Genomic DNA, 24,374 nt, shown 5'->3' on the forward strand with positions numbered 1-24,374 from the left:
GGTTTAGGAAAGAATAGAAACCTTAAATACCAAGTGGAATAAGCAAGATTAAGTGGTGTATGGATTGGTTTTTGGAAGAAAATCCACTTAGGGTTATATGTGCATTTCGGCCTAGCACTATTCATGCATAAACAAATTGTTTGGCTTAATTTGATGATTCTAATGGGTTTAAAAATATATTTTTGTGTGGGGACATACTATTGAGAAGTGTTTAAAATTATTGGAATCAAAAATAGAATTTTTGGAAGTATGTACCCCCTATTCGGCCAACTCAACTTGAAGGGGAAGGAGTTTGATTTCTATAAATCTGATTTGATATTTGGATTCTATATGAAAAATTGTGTAGGAATGGACCAAGAAATGAATGGAAACAAAGAGGGAATAATTATGTTAAAAATCAAGGAAAAGGGGGGGTTTAATTGAGTTTAATATCAAGCATTAGTGTTTATGCTTGAATCATTGATAAATTGGAATGTGTTTATGTATGAATTGATAGGCATTGTGCAAGAGAACAAGAAGGAACCCAAAGGAATTGAAGAGGCTGAATTGTTTCAAGTATAAAAGAGGTAGCTTTGAATCTAATTTGATTGTTTTTCTTGCTTACTTAATGTGCACATGTTGCATGCTTTATGTTACTATGAATTGATTGATTTATACTATGATATGGAATGCTTTTGGATATTTGATATGCTTTGGCCAAATGCAAATTAATATGAACTGTGAATATGTACTAATTTCCTTAATGGAATAATGTGCTATTCATGGTCTTGAAATTAATTTTTATGCATTGTAACATGTCACATTTTGTAGAGCTTGATTGACATCATAATTATGATTCATTGCTACTGAGATTTCTTTGAAATCTCACCCCCCTCAATGTATAAACAATAATAGGAACCTCAAGTGGTTTTGCCAAGAGCAAGGAGAAAAGGATTGGAAGTCATATTGGAAGAAGCTTAAGTTAAATGTCATTGAAGTTATGAGTTGTAAATTATTATGAGTTGTAATGTATCAGTGTAAACAATGTTAAAACATTATACTGACGATTAAGGATACTCTATTCATAAATAATTGACTAAAGAATTATGTCTATGCATGTGTTGCATGATTGGAAAAAGCTAGATGAAAGGAAAAGAAAAAGAAAAGGCAAGAATGGTATGAAAAAGAGATAAAAGTTGACTTTTTCAGAGCAAAGTTTGACTAACGTGATTTTGAGCAATTGGATGAATCTAAATCTGAAATTTGACATACTTATAGATCTCATTTTTATCTTTAAAAAAAGTAGTAATTCATTAAATTTGGAGTTTTGTACAGAAAGTTATGCCCTTCCAAAGCTGGGCATAAATCCTAAAAAACTGAAAAATAAACAAATGAACAGTACCACTTTGAATGAAATTTGGGAATGATGTATGAAATCTGGATACTAATGAGTATTTTTCCTCTAAAGAGCATGTCAAGAGCTTTCTATAGAACTTGGAACCATCCCATTTTGAGTTTTCTAAAATTAGTTATGAATTTTCAAAATTGGCCTAAATTGCTGTGAATAGTGTACAAAAATCTGAAAATGGGAATTGTGAAATTGAAATTTTCCCATACTTAAGACTTGAATAATGGTTTCTAATGGTTCCAATTAATGTACAATATGATAATAAAGGAGGTGTGACAAAGGTTATGTCAATTCTTGGTAAATTTGTGATCTTAACCCCCAAGGCTTGTTAGGATAGGGTTTAATCGATGGCACCATTATTGGGAGTTATTTTTTACTCCCTAGGCTAACTAAGTGTCAATTAAGCTTTGACTGAGGTGTTTGAGACTATAGGTTTATTTTTGAGTTTTTGCATTGTGTTTATTATAGGATTTCCATTTTTAGGTTGTGCATAGTAGTCATATACATACTTACAAGCTTTGAAAACTTAAAAAGAAAGCATATAGATACACAGAATACATACTTCCATTACATTTATGCTTCTCATTGACTTGGTGCTGAGATTGAATATGGTTTCTATCATTCAATTACTCTTGTTGCTCTTTGAGTAACTCAACCATATCTCCAAGTCAATTTTGACTAATCTCTCTTTAATTGTGCATATCTTGAGTGTGAAGAGGTTTTCAAACTTATTTGGAAAAGTTTTGATGAGTTACATGAGTGTCTAGTGCTTGAGTAAAGTATTTGCTATCAAATTCTACTATTCTACTTTTGTCTTTCGTGTTTCTAGATTTTGCACTATAGTATAGATTTTCTTGGTCGCGATGAACTTCTTTGGTGTTTTGAAGATTTGCTCAATTGATTTTGCGTTGCAGCAAAGTAGTCAAAATGAGAAAATTTTTCTATGCCTTCTCTTTTTTTACTTAATCACTTTGTTTTTTTTTTTTTACCACTTATGTATCTTAAGCTTCTTAATTCCTTGTAATTCATTTGGAATCACTTGGCTTTTAATCTTATGGCTTAGTTTAAAGATAATTGTAAATATCAACTTAATCCTCCTCTAGTTTCTCACTCTTTTTCAGGTGATTCTTCATGGATAGGTGAGGCATCTTCTTGTTCCAAATTAGACATGATCTTGGCTCAAATGGAAGGAACTCTAACGATTCTAAACTCCCAAGAATCAAGTTGCCTTAACATTCAGAGCACATATTGGATTGATTGCCATTCATACTAACCATCTCCTAACCTTTCATGTCAACCTTATCATATTTCTCTTCCCCATATATAATGCCCATACTTACTCCATGATCCAATACCTAAACCTTCATATTAACCAACCTCCTCAGTATACCATGAGCTCTTTTCCAATCCAAACATTCATACTCCAACCCTACCTCTCCACCATCTCAACCACTCTATGAACTATCCTTCCTAACCCTTTATCCTTCTACCTACTGGCCTTAATGCTTTTCTTCCATTTCTAAATATGGAAGACCAAACACAAGACCTAAAGAGAATGTATGATAAGTTAAAGCCCCACTTTAAGGAAAGGAAAATTTTGGAGCTTCCAAGGAGGTAAATGAAAGCATAAAAGACATCTAAGACTTTATGAAGGCATTCGTTGACCTTGTATTATGAAAGAAAATAGGACAAGAAGAAGGAGCTCTATGACCTTATGATTTAGAAGAAAAGAAGTATCAACAATTAAATAACAAGAGCTAAATACTACTTTATTTATGAATAGTTCCAAAACCCTAATACCTCAATCCACTAAATCCATACAAGTCTTAGAGGCGAAGCAAGGATATTCCCAACTTAAAAGAGGAGCTACACTCCACACTAGGTTATAGTCTTATCCTTGAGGAGATTGATCTTTCGCTTATTACTATTCTTTTTTATGAAGTCTATGAAGTTAAGAGTGATGATGAGGTGGATAAGGAATTGTTGTTGAATCCCCTCACATTACATTGAAAATGCTCAACCCTAGCTTCAAATAGTTCCAGTTGAAAACACTTCTTGCTTTGTCACTACTTCTTTATGTGGTGAACATGCTTCACTCCTTAGTGCTAGTGCTAGGAGTATTGTGAACTATAAGCATGAATCTGTTAAGAGTGAGAATAACCCAACCTTTGATTCTATTGAACTGTATGATTTTTCTAATGCATAAAGGAAAGATTCATAATTTTTTTTAAAAAAAGTTTATAAATAAAAATGAATCTTTCCCACAAATACTTTCTTGTGATCTTCCACCAGACATATTTGAAAATGGAAGTATTTGTTTCTAAACTTTATTAAAAATTATTCTATCCCTCTTTTCTCTTTTTACTCTTGTGTATATGTAAGTGATGCACTATACCTCAACAAATTTTAGTTAGGTTCCTTAGTTTCTACTAAATATACACGAGTGTTTTAAAAAATTTAAACATATGTTTGACTCCTATTAATGGGTTGTAATGCTTATTTAGATAAATCATCTCCTTGTATAGAATTAGATAGTGCTCTATTTGTGGTATTGTTTCGATAAGAACCGAGACATTCGACACCAAGGAAGGAGCTTATAGGAGAAGGACTATTCATGAAGAAATGCATGTTCCTTATTTTACATGAGAGCTGCTCCTACAAGAGTTTGAAGAGATTAAACATAAGGTTATCCCTTTCTTCACTTATCTTTTGATTGTGTTTGCTTGCTCACTTGCTCAATTTCTTTGAGTTGACTAAAAAAGATAAGTGTGGGGGGACCACACAGTAGTAAAAAGGTAAATTTTTGTGTGTTTTGTTTCCTCTCCCATTTTGGAATTCATTGTATACTACACCTCATACTTAGGTCTTGTATTGGGGACAATACAAGGTTTAAGTGTGGGGGAAGGGTTTAGTTGTCTATAGTTTACACTTACACCGTGTTTGAATTCTTTGCATTTTTAGAAAAATTGAAACGTTTTCAAACTTTCGAGCTAGTTTTTGAGCTAAAAAGATGATTTTTGAAAAAGTTTTCAAAAAGTCTTACTTCAATCAATTCTTGGTTGCATTTTTGCTATGTTAGCAAGTTTAAGTTCTTACTTGAATGTGTCTTATAACTTTACTTTACTTGGATTTTTAGAACTCTTTGCTTTGGTAAATGTTTTCTAAATGCTTATGAAAAGTTTTACATGATCTTAGTTGAATGTAGTTTCTTAATTGATTGTTTTTTAAAGATTGGCATAAGAAACAAGCTATTTGATACATTTTGATTATTAGAATGTTCTTTTAAACCTTGTGAATATGCATTTAAGAGAAACCTAGTTAGAAGGATTGTTAAGCCTTAATTTTTATTTCAAATTGAGGGTTCTATTACTTAACATAAGTATTTTCTAGAACTTGTCTGGGTTCGTTCTTAATTTCACTTGGGCATTTAGGTCAATAAAGATGATAGGGGCATTCTTTTCCCTACCATATTCTCCAAACACAAATCCAATTCACTAAACCTTTACAAACCCCTTTGAGCCCATTGTGATTGAGAGACTAGAACACTTACAAGCTTGTGGTAGGACCTAGGTTAACTGTGTTTTGAGCAAAATCTTCCCTATTGCTGAGATGAGTTAAATACTTAATCATGAGTGTTCTCTTGTGTGCATTTCTTTGTTTAATCTTGTACTACTTTAATTGACTTGCACCTCTAGTTTGTGATTTGTGTTAACTTAGTAATAATAGTTGGTTGAGTCATTGCATCAGTACCATGAGCATGATTGGGTTTCCCTTTGTGTTTGACTGTTTTAAGCTTTGGCCAGTTTTTTCCCAGAAATGCAAAGGTCTAAGTGTAGGGGAATTGATTGGACCAAGTTTATATAGTATTTTACATTGCATTTGGAGTATTTTTGGCTAGTGTTTGTGCATGATTACATCTCTTATAGCTCTTGGTTAACATAGAGTGATTGCATGGTCTTATAGTTAATTTTGCATGGTTTGCATGTTTTTTGTGATTACTCTTAGTTAATATTGATTTCTTGGACCTTTTGATGTTGCACAATGTTGTTTCTATCTTGTAGCTAACTTAAAAGATGAAGAAAGGAAGTGTAAGGGCTCACATATGGAGCAATAAAGCTTAGAGATTCAACATGACCTTTCTTGAACTTTCACCGCGACTTCACTGTGGATTTGTCATGGTGAATGATCTTAATTAAAGACTCTCTAAAATTTTCACCATGGGTTTGCCACAACAAACGAGCATTTTCTAGCATGTGTAGTTTCGGATTTTTTAGCTTAAAAATAGGTTACCCATTCAACAACGTGACCCAAACACCTCATGATTTGACTCTTATCTTCATTTATTCAATTCCTTTAATTCATTTTGACCTAATTCCTTCACTTCATCTTTATCACTTCCCCCCTCATTCGATTTTCCTCTCATCCCTTCACTTCTCATCTTTCCCTTTCAATCTTCCATCTTCTTCCACCTCATTCACCATGGTTATGGATGTGGGTTGCTGTTTAGAGCTTCTTTTATGGCTATGAGTGGTTGAGTTCATCATCTCTTGAGGATGGGTGGTGGTTAGAGCTTTGGGTCTTCTATTAGGGGAGTTTGTTAGCTCCATTTATGTTTTGTTTTCTAATGTATTTTTAGATTTTCCTATTATGGATGTATCTATGTATTATTAAGATTGAGCCATGGACTCTATTTGTGTTAAGCTAGACTACATGTATTTGGATTTGGATTATTGTAAATAAGTACTGTAACATCCTAATCTTCATATCCCTAAGATTTAAGTAAATTTTTATTAAGATTGAATAGATAGAGGTTATATATATAAGCAATTAAAATAATTATAATCATATGTATCTCTGTATATATATAAACATATATATGAATAAATGAATAAAATAAAAATGTTAAGAAGTCCCACATTGATTAAATTATGAGAAGATGGATAAAATAACAATGTTGAGAAGATCAACTAAATGATGAGAAGATGGAGCTTGAGAAGATCAACTAAATGATGAGAAGATGGAGCTCTAGGAGCCTATATATAGGTGGTAGCAGGAAAGAGTTAAAAATAAGTTAAATAATTTTTGTACAAAATTAAGACAATCTCAATAAAGTGCTATTTATGAGTTCGTGAACTGTTGGATCAAGTTAAAATTTGGTCAACCAGTTTGAGATTTCACACTCATCCATTTCACTGGTTGAATCTTTAATTTGACCTCTGGGGTATGAGTTAGTAGGGACATTTTAAACTCATTTTTCTAGATTTTGGAAATAAAACCCTAAATAGTAAATTATTGTTTATAAATCTGTTCTTCGTTAGATCAAGCCAAAATTTAGGGAATCAATTTGTGGCATCTAAGGTGTTAAATTCAATGGTAAGATCAATAATTAGACTCTTATAGTGAGAATAACTTAACTCATATTAAATCTATTTCTTTGAGTTCTTTAAGGATATAACATAGGCTATGAATTGAGAGTTTTCCATGTAGATTGTGAATCAGATGATTCTAATAATATAATTTAGTAATTAAAAGATAATATAAGTTAAAGGAACCTAAGAATTGAATCTCAATCCTATGTATATGTTCTTACTCCGAACCTTAAAAAAATGCCTTTTGAGCTAGAATTCTAAGTAACACTTAAAGCTCTTAGAGGGAGAGTTAGAAGCTAGGACTTTGTGATTAGCTTACTCTAATACTGTAGAGATAGCATTTCAATTTTATTTGTAGATATAAATCCTATTATGGCATTTTCAAGTTTGGGTATCATTTGTATTTGACTATTAGCTAAGAGATCTGATAACTAAATTTCTATCTGTTGCATGTTTTAGTATGTATCAGTGAGTGATTTTTATAATTTAATTCTTTTGTGTGAAGTTTTATTTTCATAAACTTAGCTTGTGGAATATTGTTTTCAAGGAAACTAAATAAAGTGAGTTTAGAAAAAATTGATCTTTGAAATATGATGTGTCAGTTAAAGTTTTAATGAATTATGTTTCTTGTATATGTGTATATCCATTTGAATGTTTCGAATCATGTGCATTTGGGATAGATTATAGAGGAGATGATTGAAGTTATTAAGATCTATATACTTGCTATGTGGTATTGGCCTCCATATAGAGTTCTATAGTTGGCCACTATTATTGTCTCACTAGTTCCTCAAAAGACTGCAACACCCTATTAATTTTTCGAGGGGGATCCATGGTCCACCGAGTGCTCTATGATCTTTGACCTATCCACATCACTTGTGTGGTGAGCTTGTGAGAGTAACTAGTCAAATGGAAAGAACTTAGCCCACGGGTCTAGTCGGTAGAAATAAGGAAGATATAAGTGTAGATTTGGGTTTATGGATTGCACATTATATGGAACCTTTGTTGATATTTATATCTTTTGAGCAAATGAAAAGTATGTTATTTCTTATTATATTATCAGCAGCATGAAAATATCTGATTTATATGGTCATTATGAGTTTAACTGTTAAATAAATGTCTATTATTACTAACTCTGTGTATCCTACCGGACACCTTGCTAGCCCATACTAATGTGTGATATAAAGGTTTAGTTGGTGAGACATTATCTTACCCTTGCTGTTTAATATTTTTCAAGTCAAAGCTTTAGAGGAGGAATGTCAGGGAAGGCTTAAGAGGAGTAAAACTACAATAGCAACTTGTAGCACCTCCTTGATCTACGACTTATGTTGTTTCCCATATATTGTCACTCTAAGACAATTTGTGTTTAATTGATTTAAGAATTATCATGTTTTTTGTCTCCTTTTATTTCTTCTGTTGTGGTATGTATGCTGGTAGTTGGTCAGAGGCCTAGGATCATATGTGATTTGTTTATTATGAATTTATTATAAAATATAAATTAAGATTTAATTCTTACCTTTTTAATTTATGAGTTATATAATATGTTATTTATAACCATATTAGATGAGATTGATCCTTTCTTACATAGTCTGCATTTGAATAAGTTAAGAAAAGTTCTTTTATCCATGATAGGATGTATGATTGGCTGCTGTTATTTTCTATCACAGATAACATTGTTATATAATGAGTTGATTTATATGATTGTGATAGATTTGAGTTTATGGTTAACATGGTTTGGCTATATAAAAAATTTAAGTTTATCGGTTTATTTAGGAAGGTTGTTTCAAGTACTTTGTTATAGTAAGGCATATTTTGGTCAAGCTAATTTGCATTGAGCCTTTTAGCATGATCGTGTTGCTTGATTCTACATTTGTGCTTGCTTGGAGTTTTGTGTTGATGGTTGTTTCATTAATTGAGGTGATTAAAAGTTACATGTGTGGCATGTTATTATTAGTTGCATTCTATTAATAAGACCTTAATTAAAAGAAAAGTGTATTAATCCAATTTGATTGCATTAACCTCTACTGAAGACAACCAAAGCTTGCCACCTAACCAAGCCTCAAGAGATCCATCCTATTGCATTTCATTCATTCCATTCATCCATTCCATTTTTGTCAAAAAGACCAAAAATATTTTATTCACTTCATGCATACATGCTCATTTTACCCCTTATCAATCATGCATTTTTATTACTTAGTTAACTTAGGATTCAAAGAAAAGCCAATCATTCTAATAAATATAATATTTTTGTCAAGATGACCAATCATTTTTATAAGAATAGAGTTTGAACAATGGTTAGGATAAAAAATAAAGTTATTTAATTATAAATGGGATAAGGATTAACTTACCTTTATGTATAAATAACTATTAGGTTTTGATTTTTGCCTAAGTCCGCTAAGGAAACATCAAAAAAAGAGGACAATAAGGCTTGTTTGGAAGAAAGCCTACTAGATAGCAGCTCTTTCCTATCTTATGTTTGTGTATTGATTATTGCATGTCTGTTCATGCCATAATGCTATAGTTAAGCATGAGAACATATAATATTTTCCTTGCATGGATTATTTAGCCATGGCCATATATAGCTAATAGACATAGAGCAATCTCTATTTTTTATCCATGTACTAGTTATTTTTGTTTGTCTATCTGTTTATTTGTGCATAAATGCTTTACTACATAGCTTGTAAGGTGTTGTTTCTCCATGGCTTCTTTTGTATGCCTAAGTATGATTTTACATGATATTTGATGGAATTTGCTGCAATAGAGATTTTTTGGAATCTTACCTCCCTTCCATGTTGTACAACTAAACAAGTTGCTCCAAAAGCAAAGGTGTGGTGATTGAAGAAGGTAGGCAGTAAAAGAAGCAGGAATGCCTGCTTATATTTTGTATAAACTTTTATGATATATATATATCTAGATTGTATTTATATATATGTAGATATATTTTGGTAAGTAGTGACAACTTGTATATATCTATGTATCCCTCCATAAAGAGCAGATGATATAACTAAGTGGTAGGTAAGTGCTATCAACAATGATGGCATACATGTAAGTATAAAGTTAGGGATCTATTACATAATATTTATATGCTTGTTTTTGTTCTTTTAAAGAAGCAAGTAATCAGGGCAAGGAATGCTTAAAGCCCTACAAGTTATAGCTAATTTAGTACAGTTATAATATAGTCATTTATATAGATTATTGGTTTAAATAATTTTAATTTGAAATCGGGTTTTATAGTATATTGTATGGTTTTAATAAGGGATTATTATGGAGCCAAACCACTACTAGCTTTATTGAAAAGTTTGAAATTTCTTAGGAAATCCCATTCTTTTTACAAGATTGAACCCTATATTTGGGAAATGTTTTAGAAAAAATATCCTTATGATGAAACCTGGCTTTTAGTGGTTTGTGGTTATTTAGAATAACTTTGTTGATTTTTAGAAGCAAGATGTTACATGTACCTTGTTGGTCATTACATGAAAATATTGAAAGAGTATGTGAAAAATCAAAGTTGGCAGGAGGGTTGTATTGTTGAACGAAATGTCTATGAAGAGGCTACTAAATGTTTTGCCAAATGCTTAAAAATTTCAGTGATATTGGGCTTTCAGTGTCTCAATATGAATGGAGAACAAATAGAAAAGAGATGATGGGAAAGGAAGTTGTTGTTATTTTAGACTAATAATAGGAGCAAGCACACTTATATGTAATGATAGGGTCCTACAACCTAGCTTTCATAGAGCCTAGCTTAGCTTATTTAGTAAATAGACCAAACTCATGTTCAAGCCTACTAAGGCAAATAAGCCAAACAAATTTTCATAAGACCTAGCCTATAAACCTATAGATCTGATCTATTTAGTTTTTTTTTTTTAATTTTCACTTGCCATATAAGAGTTTAGCAAGAACAAGGAAAGAATGCATAGTGACAACAGTTGTTAGATTAAGTAGGAATAAGAAAAACCAATATATTTTCTAAAATTCACCAAGCATAACAAATGGCACGTAAAACAAAATTTTATCTCTTTTAGTTTTTCCACATAAGTTTTGGCAAACTCATTCTACTAAAATTATAATATTTCATCTAGACATCACTAAAATAAACTTACAAAAATTATTATGCTTTTGTAAACAACACAAATCACTCTAAGTTTCACATCACAATTGATTACTAGCCATCTTGAGCAATAAAAAAGAAGAGAGATGGAGTAAATAATTGATGAATGAAATAGGGCTGATTTTATGTTGGAATACTATGTAGACAAGCATAAAGAGAAGCTTAGGAGGGATAAGCCCAATAAACTAAAAAGTTGGTATGCCAAAACATACAATAGACATTTCACAACATAGTTGAAAGAGCACATGTTGATCTAATTATAATGTCCATACAAATAAGTGTTTTCTTACACAATTACATTATCAATGGTTTCACCTTCTATACCAAACATCAAGATGACTGGAGCAAAATGCAAAATAATGGTTATGTCATACTTTGGAGGTGATTGAGCATATTTGGGAGTTGGATTACATTGGATTTTGGGTTCACATATTCAGGTGTAAATGGGTTAACAATAACAATGCCTTGAGAATTGATGACCTAGAGTTGATACAATTGAATTTCAACAAGGAAAGGTATAAAAAGGAGTCTTTCATTTTGGAGTATGAGGCTAGACAAGTTTTTTGTACCTCAGATCCTGTTAATACTAGATAGTCTATTATTTTGTTAAGAAATATAATAAATGATACGGACGATATGAGATATGGAGATAATGGAGTTGAGGATGATTTATTTCATGGGACATTTTTTGGAACATATTTCAATGAAGATGATGCTTTGTGTTCCAAGGACAATTATAATGAAGCAATATGGGTTTCAAAGAGACGAAAACTTCACAACAAGAAGAAAAAATTAATTCAAGTTAAGAATGCATTGTAAAAAAGCTAAGACTAATAGGAAAAGCAAAATAGGCATTGCTACTTGATTAAGAGTAACATAATTGTATATATTTGTTTAATTACTTAGCTTTTACTGTATGTAATGTACTAGTTGTTATCATTTTGGTTTTTGATTCTGTTTTGTTGTATATGTTGGTTCTATGATTGCAACACATGTGGCTGCTAATTAAAAAATAACCCCCTATTAAAAAAAAAAACTAGCAGTCTTAGGTGACGGTTATTTGTAAGAATCATCATGTATTATTATCATATACATGATGGTGATAAAAGACAAATCATTATGTAAAGACACCCATATAGGTCATATGGCCTTATCAGAAGGCTTAAATAATTGATCGTTTTGGACAAAGAACTTACAGACATACTACTGGACATGACAGTTTTGAATTGTGAAGTATTTGGTAAGGAGAATATATGACGCGTATATTGGTGATGGTTAATGTCATATCCCAAATTTTGGGCCTAGAAGTACTGAAATTAGCTTGAAATGAGTAGACTATCAGACCCCTTTTGGCAGAGGTTCCAGAGGTTCCCTAAAGGGACAGAGGGATTTCCAAGGACTAAATCGTAAATGAAAAGTTTGCTAAAACTAAGAAAAGACAAAGTTAGAGACTCTAGTGAAGGCTCGAGGCCCAAGAATAGGAAATAGAGATAAATATAGGTCAAAGGTTATGTTGGAGGCCTCAAGAAGGTGAATTATAGGTTAAACCGAATCAGGGACAAAATCGTAATTTTGTAAAGTTTGGGGCTGGTGAGGGCGAAAATAGAAAGTATGCTCGAAAATTTCAGAAAAATCTCAGAAAATGTGAAATGGCATGTTAAGGCTTGTATGTGAAGAAAAATTACAAAAACACCCTTGGATTGACTTTAAATAAATTTTAAAAATTATAGCTCATTTTAAGGTATAAAGCTAAATTTAATTATTTGAGCTATGAAGAGGCCTTAGAAATATAAGTAAAAATAGGGACTCATGAGTTAAGAGGCTATAAAAAATTATTAAATAGTCTCAACCCCAGAAGGCTAGCAAAATGGCTTTAAGAATATTTAAAAGCCAGTTGTGCCAAAAAAGAGCAATTTATGTTAAATTCAAAAAGAAATGCCTACAGATCGAGTTATGGACTGAGAAAATTCACAGATTTTCTCCAAAATTTAAGGAATTTTATGGTATTTTTGGATGAATTGTTGGAGCTCTGGATTGAATAAAATGCTCCAGTCAAATAATACATAAATTTTGTCCTCTAAATAGGAGACAAAACCAAAGAAAATATTTAAAGGCCATGATGACGGTGTTGAGTCAGCGTGCTGAGTCACCAAGTGCAATTATGACACCTCTGAGTCAGCATGCTGAGTCGCTAAGTGCAATTATGACACCTCTGAGTCAGCATGCTGAGTCATTAAGGGATATTTATGGACAGTATAAAAATCAGAACGCAGTACGATTACATTTCAGACTGTCTTTTGTCCATCTGTTATAGTGAAATCTTTATTATGTGACTCAGTAAGGCTAAGTAGCGTGTCAGTAGAGCTATTTTTTTTATACTTCTCTAAGATGACATCATATGTGTACTTAATTGAGATGAGAAAATGGTACCAAAACATGTCCCAGTGGTACAGGATAAGTCAGGACCTGAAAAACTACCCGATATGGTGCAGAATAGCAAGATAGGTGCAGAAATACTTTTGCATGAATTTTATATTAATTTTTTCCTATCTTAATGCTATAATGATGAAAGGACATGGAAGAGACAAGTGTATGGCTAGATGAATGACACTTGTACGGTTGGATACAAGACACGTGTACAGGTGGATTAAAGACATGTGGATTGATGATGTAAGCATGACGTTATCAAGATGATGTAAGCATGATGTCATAAAGACACTTGTCACCATAAGACAAAGAGGAAAATGGACGGTCAAGATTAAGCCACATATTTTCAAGATCAAGGGCCCAGATTTAGTCTTGTTTTCTATAAATACCGCCTCCCCTCCCCCTTATTCGTCCAAGCTCAAGGGAACCATGGGAAAACTCTTGCAAAATAGATTCTAGAAAGAGAAAGAAGAGGGAGAGAGAAAGGCCAAGTGGTCATATGCAAGATCAAGCTCCAAAACAAGGTATGTTCATGGTTTTTGATGTAGTTTTCACTACCCTTGTTATTACTGAGCTTGGTTATGGATTTTAATGGTTTTTGAGAGCTTGAAACCCTTGGGGGCATGCTGCAAGAAATTGTTAAGTGTGAGGGGAGATGAAATTGAGGTTAAATTAATGCTTAAAGGCTTGAAAGGAACAAGAATCAAGTAGTTCTAGCTTTGTATTAATTGAATTCCATAACTTTGGAACCAAAGAGGATGCCACGGCCTAACTGGTTCTTGTGCCTAGGATGTGATTTTGATGATTTTAATGCTTCCAATGTGTTTAAAATGAAAAATTGTGCAGGAACAAAAATGAAAGAGTGAAGTTGGAAGCATTGGAATCAAAATTGAAACTTAAGTGGCAAACTTCAGTTTTAGCCTAGAACTAGGGGAAGGAGTTGGACTTTGATGAATCTAAGCTCATATTTGGATTTCTTGGGCAAAATTGTGTAGGATTGGCCTAAGGGAACAATTTTTACAAAGCTAGAACACTACATTATAAATTAAGGAAAAAAGATTAAGTTAAAGGGCATAAGTCTTCCACATTGTGTAGTTCTTGGTCCTAGTGAGTAATGTGAGCCTTGTGGCTATGATTAGGACCTTGAGATATCCAAAAGAAGGTTTAGATGTGGTTGACTGAAAGCTAGATGGTTGGGAAGCTTAGGGAGCAAGTTGAAGAACAAGAGAGAACTTATAGTGCAAGGTAGCAAACTTTACCCTACTTTTTATGTGTTTGGTATTTGCTTGCATGTATGACATGTTTCTATGTTTATATGATTTTATGAACTCATGCATTGAGATTGTGAATATGTTTGAAATATGCCATAGGCCTATGTGTTTTATGATAAATGTATGATGATTTCCAAACATGTAATTATATTATAAAGATGTTAAGTTGTAAGCATGTTATGAATGCCAAGCTTGCCATGTATGTTTGGGTGGTTATTTTTTGCTACTGAGATTCTCCCGAATCTCACCCCTTCCTAACCAACCATTTAGGCCGATCAATGATGTACAATGATTGCATGAAGGAGAGCATGAGAAGGAAGGAGAAGAAAGTTGAGAATTATTCATGTTAACGATTGGTTAAGGATTTATGTATAATTCTCCTATTATGTAAATTATAATGTATTTGTTTAGAATGTTTATGACATGAAGGCCAAGTTATGCATGCCAAAACAATAAAAAGAATTAAAAAAAGAATTGTCTAATGGATAAAACGTAGGTCCTGGAGCAGTCAACTCCAACTTCAGTTTGACCTATCAAATGAATGAGTTAAGCAATGAAATTTGGCAAATGTGTTGTACACCTCCTAAGCTTTAAAATGAGATGTAAAAAACCTCAATTGGATGTGTACATAAGGAGATATGAATTTCCAAATTTGAGGCATAGAATCTGGAAGTTCCAAAATTTACCAAATGAATAGGAAACTTCAATAAATAAACTGTACAAATTGGTAAGAGTTAAGTCCAGTTTTATATTTTTTTCCCTGTAGAGAATTGAAAGATCTTCAAATACAATTTTGAACCACCTTAATACGATTTTTCTATTATTAGTTATGAATTTTTCAAGTTGGACCAAAAATCTGGAATTTTGAACCAAGGAGATATGAATTTCTAAATTTGAGACATAGAATCTGGAAGTTTCAGAATTTACTAAATAAACAGTAAACTTCAATAAATAAACTGTACAAATTGACAAGGGTTAAGTCCAGTTTTATATTTTTTTCCCTGTAGAGAATTGAAGGATCTTCAAATAGAATTTTGAACCACCTTAATACGATTTTTCTATTATTAGTTATAAATTTTTCAAATTAGACCAAAAATCTGGAATTTAACTAGTGAATAGTAACCTGAAAACCAATAGCAAATTTTCAATTTGTGAGCTTATTTCGTGAATCACTTGAATTGTAACGCTTCTAAACACGTACTCTGAGGGATTAAAGGAAGGATGTTTCAGTTAACAACCATCATGTATAACCAAAATTAATTGACATTTATCAACACTTCTTCAATAATGAAGGTTCTTTATCATTTCAAAACGGACAAATGTTTTCCTTCTATTATTAAAATTGCTTGCAAGAAGACTTAATTGATGGCTCAAGTTTACTAGTATGCTTGCTTGAATTAGTTTTTAAAATTTGACTCAAGTTTGTTTTTCATTGACCTTGCCCATCAACTCAACTCAATTTGATCAAGCCTTAATTAATATGGAGACGAAATTGCATTGCTAATTAGTTAGTGAAATAGAAATTACATTTTTTGTCGTTAATTGGATTTTTTTAAGTGTGCCTCCAATATTTGCTTGTCAAAATGTTTCCAAATGATGCTTAAACTTTCAACTTAATGCACAATTTAAGGGAGTATAGGAGAAAAAGAGTTGTATTGATCTCAAGTATATATGTAGGATTATTGTCATGTTTATCTCAAGTCAAATTCCTTATTTCTAGAAAACACCTTTCTTCATTGAACATTGAGCAAGCATTACAAAATCAACAATGCCTTTCATTCAAATTCTATTCCTTACAAATTAAGGAAGTGATTCTATTCAAATTCTTCTCTATAATCAATTTCACCACTAGCTAGCACCCTAACTTACCTTAATTTACTACCACAAAAAAGAGTTTTCATGATGTTAATTTACAGCGGTCATTAGAAAAAATGCTGTAAAAAAATGACGGTGATGTTTTTGTAATTATAGGGAAGTAAATTTTACTTTTTATGCCGATTTTTTTAAAAAATCATCATAAAAAAAGTCTATCAAATTTTAAAATCCTCTCCATCGCGTGATAGTTTTCACTTTTTATAGTCAGAGCTCATGGTCTCCCATTACGGTCCCCACTCGATTTTCTCCCTTCTCATGCCTTTGCTGGTGTTTCTCCTTTGCTTCTATTGTCTCCGCCATGCTCTTCCATCATCGTTGTTGTCATTGTTACTATCATCGTCACCATTGCGTCATATTCTTCATTCTTATTTGTGAGTTTTTTTGCCCTTTCTCCTCCATTCTTTCTGTGGGTTTCATATTTTGGTTGCTTTGCTTATTTTCTTTGATTAAAAATATGATGTTTGTTTTGAGTTTAAATAGATCTAATTTTTGTTCCTCTCCTTACTTAAACATACTTTGATACTTGAAAGCTTGAATAGATCTGATTTCTCTCTCCCTCATTTTATAGATTAGAGTTTGACAGCTTGAAATTCATAAATTTTATCAGATCTGAGTCTTTGACTTTACCTTTATTAAATCTTAGTGGCTTAGATCTGGTGGTTGAAGGCAAAGCTAAAGGGTGCTATTATAGTGGGAAAGAATGTACGTTTGCTTCATCAGAATGCTTTTGACTGGTGACAGGTTATTGGTTGATTGATTCTCAAACCCTTTCTTTTGAGACTTTGTTCCCCTATTCCATCCTAATCAATAGGATGAAAGGTAAACTAAAAAAAAAAAAAACTTTTCACGAATAACTACTTGAAAAGTCACATACCACAGTAGTTCTTAAATCGTCATAAAATCCTCTATATTTTCTGTCGACGGCATAGACGTCGCTCTCCAAACCTTAATGAAAAGCTCATTTTAACCACCGTTAAATGTTTTTTTTGTAGTAGTGATTCTTCCTTGTTCTCACATCTCAATTCAGATTAACCCCCTAAAACTCCAATCCTAAAATCTCAAAAAAAAAAAAAATGTAATGAGAATCAAATACTTCATGAAATTACAAGGAAAAAATAACGTAGGATCCCATGGTGTTTGTGATTACTATGGATGAGCTAGCTAGTATGTCATAATTAATGTCATGTTGGTTTGAAAGAGATGTGAAACTTTGTTTGATTGATTTTCTTTTGATTTATAGTTTATTGGTGTTGACTATTTTGTTTTGATGAGTTTGGTACTTTATAAAACATCAAACTATGATTATGTTTTCATAGAGAAGCAAATTCCTTTAAACTTTATTATATTGTTATTAGATTGTATTGCTGTGGCAATTGGGCTTTGTTTCTAGTTGGCTATGATAAATAATATTTTGTTGGCTTAGCATATATGCCAGTAATGGCTCAAATTTTGGGTTGTGGCAATCTACATCAATTTATGTCTACACATATTTAGACATCCTAACTTAATGTAACAAGAATCAAATACTCCATAAAACTACATTAAGCAAATTCCTTAATAAGCCGATTAATTTATAGCTCATGAGACTAGAAGACCATCAAAGTAGTGTGAAACATTATGCTCACTAATCACCAAGAAAAAAAAAAAAAAACTCTCACGAACAGACAAGCACAGAAAACCATTATTTGTGTTTTTTTTTTTTTACCACATTAGTATCATTTAGATGTTCATATAAGTTCAACAATAAAGGCTGAACTAAAATTGTTCGCTATTTTAAGATGTCAACTGTAAATTTAAGCTAGGAAGTCATTTTAATTTTTAAATTAAACATTTAGGAAAAGCAAATAATCAAACCATTTGATAACCAAAAAAATTCCAAATCAAATATATTAGTACCTTATAAACAGGACCAAATCCACCTTCTCCTAATTTAGAATCTTCTGAAAAGTGACGAGTGCTCTGTTGAATGGCAAGCAAAGGGATTGTGGGAAGGTCTTTATTTAGTGAACTGGCTCTGAGAAAGGTCATAAGCTGTAGGAGTGCTCTCCAACCGTGTTTCATCTGCAAGACAGGTATGTAAAGTCATATTTTAAATTGTACAAGCGTATTTGTAGGTGAGATCTTCAAGAATTTTGGTAAAATACCAGTGTACTTAGTGTGGTATGGGAATTAATATAAACCATGAAAGACATTATCGATATAATTCGATTGAGAATTCATATGCCATATATATTGAATCATAATCCACATATATAGGGAGAATACCTTTTCTACTCTTGCTTCGCTTGAAGAGGTAGGAAAAAAAACTTAGTACTGCCACAGTCACTAATACACTTGTGCTTATAATCAAGGCTTTCGACTTGCTAACTCTATTATTGGCTGTAAAATTGACAAATTAGCACAAGATTGTTTGCTATATATGTTGATGTATATTGAACCTTAAAGAATAGAACAAGGAAACAAAAGATAAACTAAATAAAATTTCTATGGACTAAAGTATATAATTGGTCCTTTAAGAGAATGCTTTGTTTTGGTCCCTTAAATTTAAGAAGTATATTTTTAATCTTTAAGAAATGTTTACATGAGTGAGATTTATGTTAACCTTCTTCTTTGCAGAGGATTTAACTTTCCTTCATGCCTAATCTATAACTAGAATCCTCTTTACATAGAATCCTAAATCACAAACCAGTTAGTTAACTGATTATGATCTTAACCAATTAATTGTAATCTTTACTAACCAAGATTATATTAACATATCTCTAACACAAACATTCAACTATATTGATACAATATAGTCTATTTAATTTTAGCTTAGAAAATTGTATCAATTTCTATATAAATTTGTCCGCTATAGTTATGAGCAATGTAATCTTTAGATTTTGTTCACATGATCTCACATCACATGTATTAAAATTTTATTAAAGTCGCAAAAAAATTTTCAAGACCAAATTTGTTATGTGAAGAATTTGTATATTAAACTCATCACACCACACAACCACATAAGTTTATTACTTATATTAAAAAAATCTAGTGATTATGTTTTTTTTCTTAGAACTTCATATCAATTCTTCATTTTTGTTTTCCTCCCATTAATTAAATTTTGGAAGACAATTATAGAAGAAGAAATTATTGAAATTGCATGAAAAATTTTCTGCTTTAGGCTGAAATTTTAAATTGTAATTTTGGTCTTAAAGTCCCATTCTCCAAAAATGAAAGTTATGTTCATCTCACTATCGTAACTTTGGTAGGATTGTGAGGAGATGGTGACTGGCAAAACATGTAATTAGCGTACTTAATCAAACAGGTTGGCGTTCCCACTTGCCAATCTTGCTTCTGCTCACAACATTGAATTGCCTTATTCAACATAGCTTCCAAACACTGCTGGCAACCCTTATTGCTAATTTCTTCACTGCACTGTACCAACGCATACCTTTTCATTCCACCACCTAAGTTAAACTTTCCCCATGCACTCCATCTCTTTGTCTCCTCCGTTGCTTCTCTGATCAGGCTCCTTATGTAACTCTCGGCCTTCTTCCCCTCTGCTGGATCCGACGCCTTCTTCGTTCCTTCCGAGGACCATGACGGGCTTATCTCCACCTTCCCAAAAAGGTTCTCATTAGAGTATCGCAGCATGCAGTAACTGTACCTATGTTGCAGTTGGAGGGATGAGGTGAGAGTGGAAAATGGAGGGCAACTGCTTGTTCGACTCTATTGTTGCTTTCATGTTCTTAAATAATTTTGAAGCGTAACTTTTTAATAAGTTTTGAAAATAATAATTAAAAAAGAATGTGTTTGAATCATTATTTTGGAAAACACATATAAATTACTCAAATGAAGAATGAAAGAGTGATTTTGTATATTTACATGATTATCTTTAATGAAACCATATATTTCTCTGCTTATTTTTTAAACGTGTAGAACAAAAGGTAACAAAACATTTACATGGATATTCTGATTTTTTCTTCAGCACAAATTGTAATGTTTTTTTTTTCAAAACATATAACTGAAAACACAGTTAACAATTTTTTTGTTTTTTCAGAACACAAAAAATTATTCTTAAAACCAGAAAACAAACCGGCCTTCTTGTTCACGCTATAATTTCACAAATGATTCTCATCAACTAACAACGAATGTTGACAACTCATCGCTTAAAAAACAGGAAAATTTTCAATTAGCCCTCTCCATAGGTATACTTAATTTCCACTTGCCCAAAAAAAATCTTAAATTTCACCACACCGCCAAAAACTGAAATGAAATTAAATTTTGTGATTGAAAAGAAATTATTGCCCTTATTTCTATTGCAAATGGCCGATTTTTTTTTTTTTTGAAAACTCATATATTGTAAATTCTCTCTCTTTGGAAAGTTATTATTGTCTTTTCACTTAACGCTAGGAATTAATTTCACTTTACCCCAAATGGGCGTTGTGAAATTTCAAAATTAATTATATTAGGGCATTTTGAAATAACTTTCCCATAACGGGGCTAAATGAAATTCTCCCTAGTAAATAATAATGCTTAAATCTTGAATACATATATAATTTGAATTGCTCATATTTAATTAAAATACCATAAAGAATAAAACAGTTGACAGTAGAATATAAAAATAATTTCTCAATTAAATTTACCAGAAAGTTCCAATTATGAAACAAAAGTTTCATATCTTAAAAACCAAATAAGATGTATAGGCAAATTATCTAGATTATTTTTAAATTATGGTTGATTTACTAAAATATAATTTCAAATCCTAGAAGAAAAAGCAAAATTCAAAGCGGTTATGAGCACATTACAGTAAACTCGAACTCGAACATAGGCGTGCTTAATACACAAGATCGATACCATATTATGGCAGAAGATTGATTTGGGCAACGTTGGAGAACCTCTCTGGTAGCAGTAGTAACACAGAACTGGCAGAAGGATCCAGCAACATCATCACGGCAGCTGTAACGACCATACACGGTGGTGTTAGTGGTGTTTCCGATGGTGATCTTGCTGTATTTGCTTATGGAAGCATCGTTGGACAGCCCTGAGAGTAACTGATTAAGGTTGGCTTTGTAGGAGGCAGTAAGAGCTTGTGGGCTTTTGTTTTGACAGTCATCTCCAACGTAGTACGGTTCCTCTTGAGAAGTACCTGATCTGATGAAGCTGATGGCTATGAAGAAGATAATTGGAATCATTCCAGGAACAGTGGGAATGAGTTTTGATGATTCCATCCAGGGGTCATAAAGGCTGTAGTGCTTTGTATAAGAATATAAATGGATTGTTAAGTTGTGATGAATTGTTCAAAACATGTGTGGATAAGATATTATAAAGGAGGCTTGACTTTAGCAATTAGGTGACCCTGCTCCCACCAAACATATTATGTTGTACTACTTCCGGTTCTTAATATAAGAGTTATATAATTAATTTGGAGATATTAATAAAATTGACTAAGTTGGTTATTTGTCACAAATATGTATTGGTAATTCTAAATTATCTTCTTCAAATGTGTGCATTGGATGATTATAATTATTCTTTGATGAGAATCCCTTACAATCAATAGGGACATTTTAGAAAATTAACATGAGTACATTGATTATCACATATTTTCTCTCCTTCAATAAATTATTACACATATTCTCTCATGTACTCTCTCCATGAATAATGGTACATTTGTTAAAAAAATTACATATTTTACATGCACTTTTATTGCTTTTAATTAATTTTAACCGATATTTTGATCTAGGTGATTTGGTTGGTTGTAACTCATATATATAGGACTGAATGGAGTATTGGTTAGAGGAGTTTAATTAATTACTAATTAAGAAATAGTAGATAGAAAAAGTTAATATTTTAGACAAAATAACTTACATTATGAAAGATACATAACATTTTTAACATATGTTAACGTTCCTCTTTGGTGAGAATTTAACTGTCTTTCACACCTAACCTATAACCAGGGCTCTCTTTACATAAAACCCTAAATGATTAACCAACCAACTAACTCATTATAATCTTAACCAGTTAATTTTGATATTAACTAACCAATATTACATAACATATCTCCAACACATACATTCAAATATATTGATGGAATCTACTCTATTTAATTTTAGCGTAGAGAATTATAGTTAAGATCAATTTTTTTAAGAGAATCATAAATCATATAAATATATAGAAAGCCCTTTTTTTTGCCTAAAGTTATGAACTATGTAATTTTTAGAGTTTATGCCCATAGCCTCACGTCTATTAATCTTGTATTAATGTCACAAAATTTTCAAAGCCAGATTTATTACTTGTGCAAAAATTTGTACTAGACTCACACCACGTACACAACCACACACACATAAAGTCTTGGGAAAATTTCAGTGAAGGACAGCAGAAGGCAATTTATATCAGTCAAGGACCAAAACTTTCTGAAATTTCACTGCAGGACCAAGGGACCAAATTGAAATTAAAATTTAGAGTGAGAATTGTAACGTCCTGAGTTTTATCAGGTTTTAATAACCTCTTTTTGGTTGATTTTGAGGATAGATTAGTGATTTAACCTCGATCTTGGTGTTTGGGTTGGAATTGAGGTATGTTAGAGGAATAGGTGAACAATCCCTCTCAGGTTTTGTTCGCTGCGGCGAACTGGGAGTTCCAGGGGGAATGTCTTTTCGGGAAGGTTTGGTCGCGGCGAAATCAGAGTGACGCCGCGGCGAAGTTGTTCAGGTGAGCGAGGTTTCCCTCTCGGGAAGGTCTCGCCGCGGTGAAGGTTTTCTGGGTGAGCGAGAGTTTCCTCTTGGGAAGCTTTCGCCGCGGCGAAGATTAGAGTTTGCCGCGACGAAGTCAGGTTTTCAGGTGAGTAATCCCTCTCGGGATTAGTTCGCCATGGCAAAAGGTGTCGAATCGATATAGTCGCGGGAGGGTTTGGTTCTGCGAAAATTAGAAAATCTGAAGGAGGAGAGAGAAGCTCTGCTAGGGTTTTGGTGTTGTGGCTGGGGAAAGGTGTTTCTAAGGATCCATTACCTCAAGTAAGTGATTTTAACCTCTAATCTACTTTCTTTCTTGGAATTTATGAGGATTTATGGTGAAACCCTAGAGTTTTCTAGGTTGTTATGGAATTGAGGTTTTTGACCGATTGTTTTGAGTTTAATTGATTGCTTCGAGTTAGTCTAAGTATTTAATCAGTGTAGTTCTCTTGGATTTGAAGAACTTTGAGTTTTTGAAATTAGGGTTTATGGAAATGGGAGGTTTGTGATTGAGGATGATACTGTGGAGATTGATTTTGAGTTTTGTGAATTGGGTTATGTTAAGGAGGGTTAAATTGGATGTTTAATCGGTTTAGAATGTTATTAGGACTTCAATTGTTCTAATGGGATGTTTAGGTGTTAAATTCCTATAGTGGGTCCTTGAGGTTTGAATCCTAAATTGATATTTGGAGAGGAATTAAGGTTTTAATGGATTTTTATGACCTTGAAGTATTGCCTTGGTGGTTAAACCCTTTTGAGTTAGGTAGAGTTTTGGTTGGAGATAGGAATTTTGTGTCCCCAATTGTTGTTTTGGCCATATTATTAGTTGAAAGCTAATACATGATGGTTGTGTGCTTGTGTGCTTGTGTAAACCGGTTGTGTGCTTGTGTGCTTTTGTAGACCAGTTGTGAGCCTTGTTGGTGCACGGGGTCGTATTGTCGGTTTGTTATTCCTTGCTCAGGCGAGAGGTAACCACTTTCCAATCATTTGTACATGCTTTTGTGGTATTGTGAGTGGATTTATGTTTTGTGCTCCGAGTAACAACTATGTTCAAAGTGTATGTTGTATATTGAAAAGGAAACCGTCTTGTGGGGTTTAAATTGATATTGATTGAATCTAGAACTTGTGAAAGATAGGCCACTGAAAGAAGTTAATTGTGAAATGATCATTTACTCTTTGATTACAGTTTGAACATGATGTATTAATTGGGAATTGGTGAGAGTTTTGATT

The 24,374-nt window shown here is 32.4% G+C and overlaps 1 protein-coding gene across 1 annotated transcript in view; it reads right to left on the reverse strand.

The window, feature by feature from the left end:
* LOC114714942 (cysteine-rich receptor-like protein kinase 10) overlaps positions 1-21,608 on the reverse strand; it is a 37,999-nt gene extending 16,391 nt beyond the window's left edge. Inside the window, exons 1-4 of the mRNA XM_028899734.1 lie at positions 21,271-21,608; positions 19,703-20,080; positions 18,700-18,718; positions 18,331-18,495 (exon numbers count right to left, since the gene is read on the reverse strand). Of these exons, the coding sequence (XP_028755567.1) occupies positions 18,331-18,495; positions 18,700-18,718; positions 19,703-20,080; positions 21,271-21,608 (900 nt within the window). The remainder of the gene's footprint in view (positions 1-18,330; positions 18,496-18,699; positions 18,719-19,702; positions 20,081-21,270) is intronic.
* Between the last annotated feature and the right edge of the window lie 2,766 nt (positions 21,609-24,374).

The sequence above is a fragment of the Neltuma alba genome, unplaced genomic scaffold (assembly GCF_004799145.2).
Source record: "Neltuma alba isolate B1F8T4 unplaced genomic scaffold, ASM479914v2 tig00011557_pilon, whole genome shotgun sequence".
Classification (NCBI taxonomy): Eukaryota; Viridiplantae; Streptophyta; class Magnoliopsida; order Fabales; family Fabaceae; genus Neltuma; species Neltuma alba.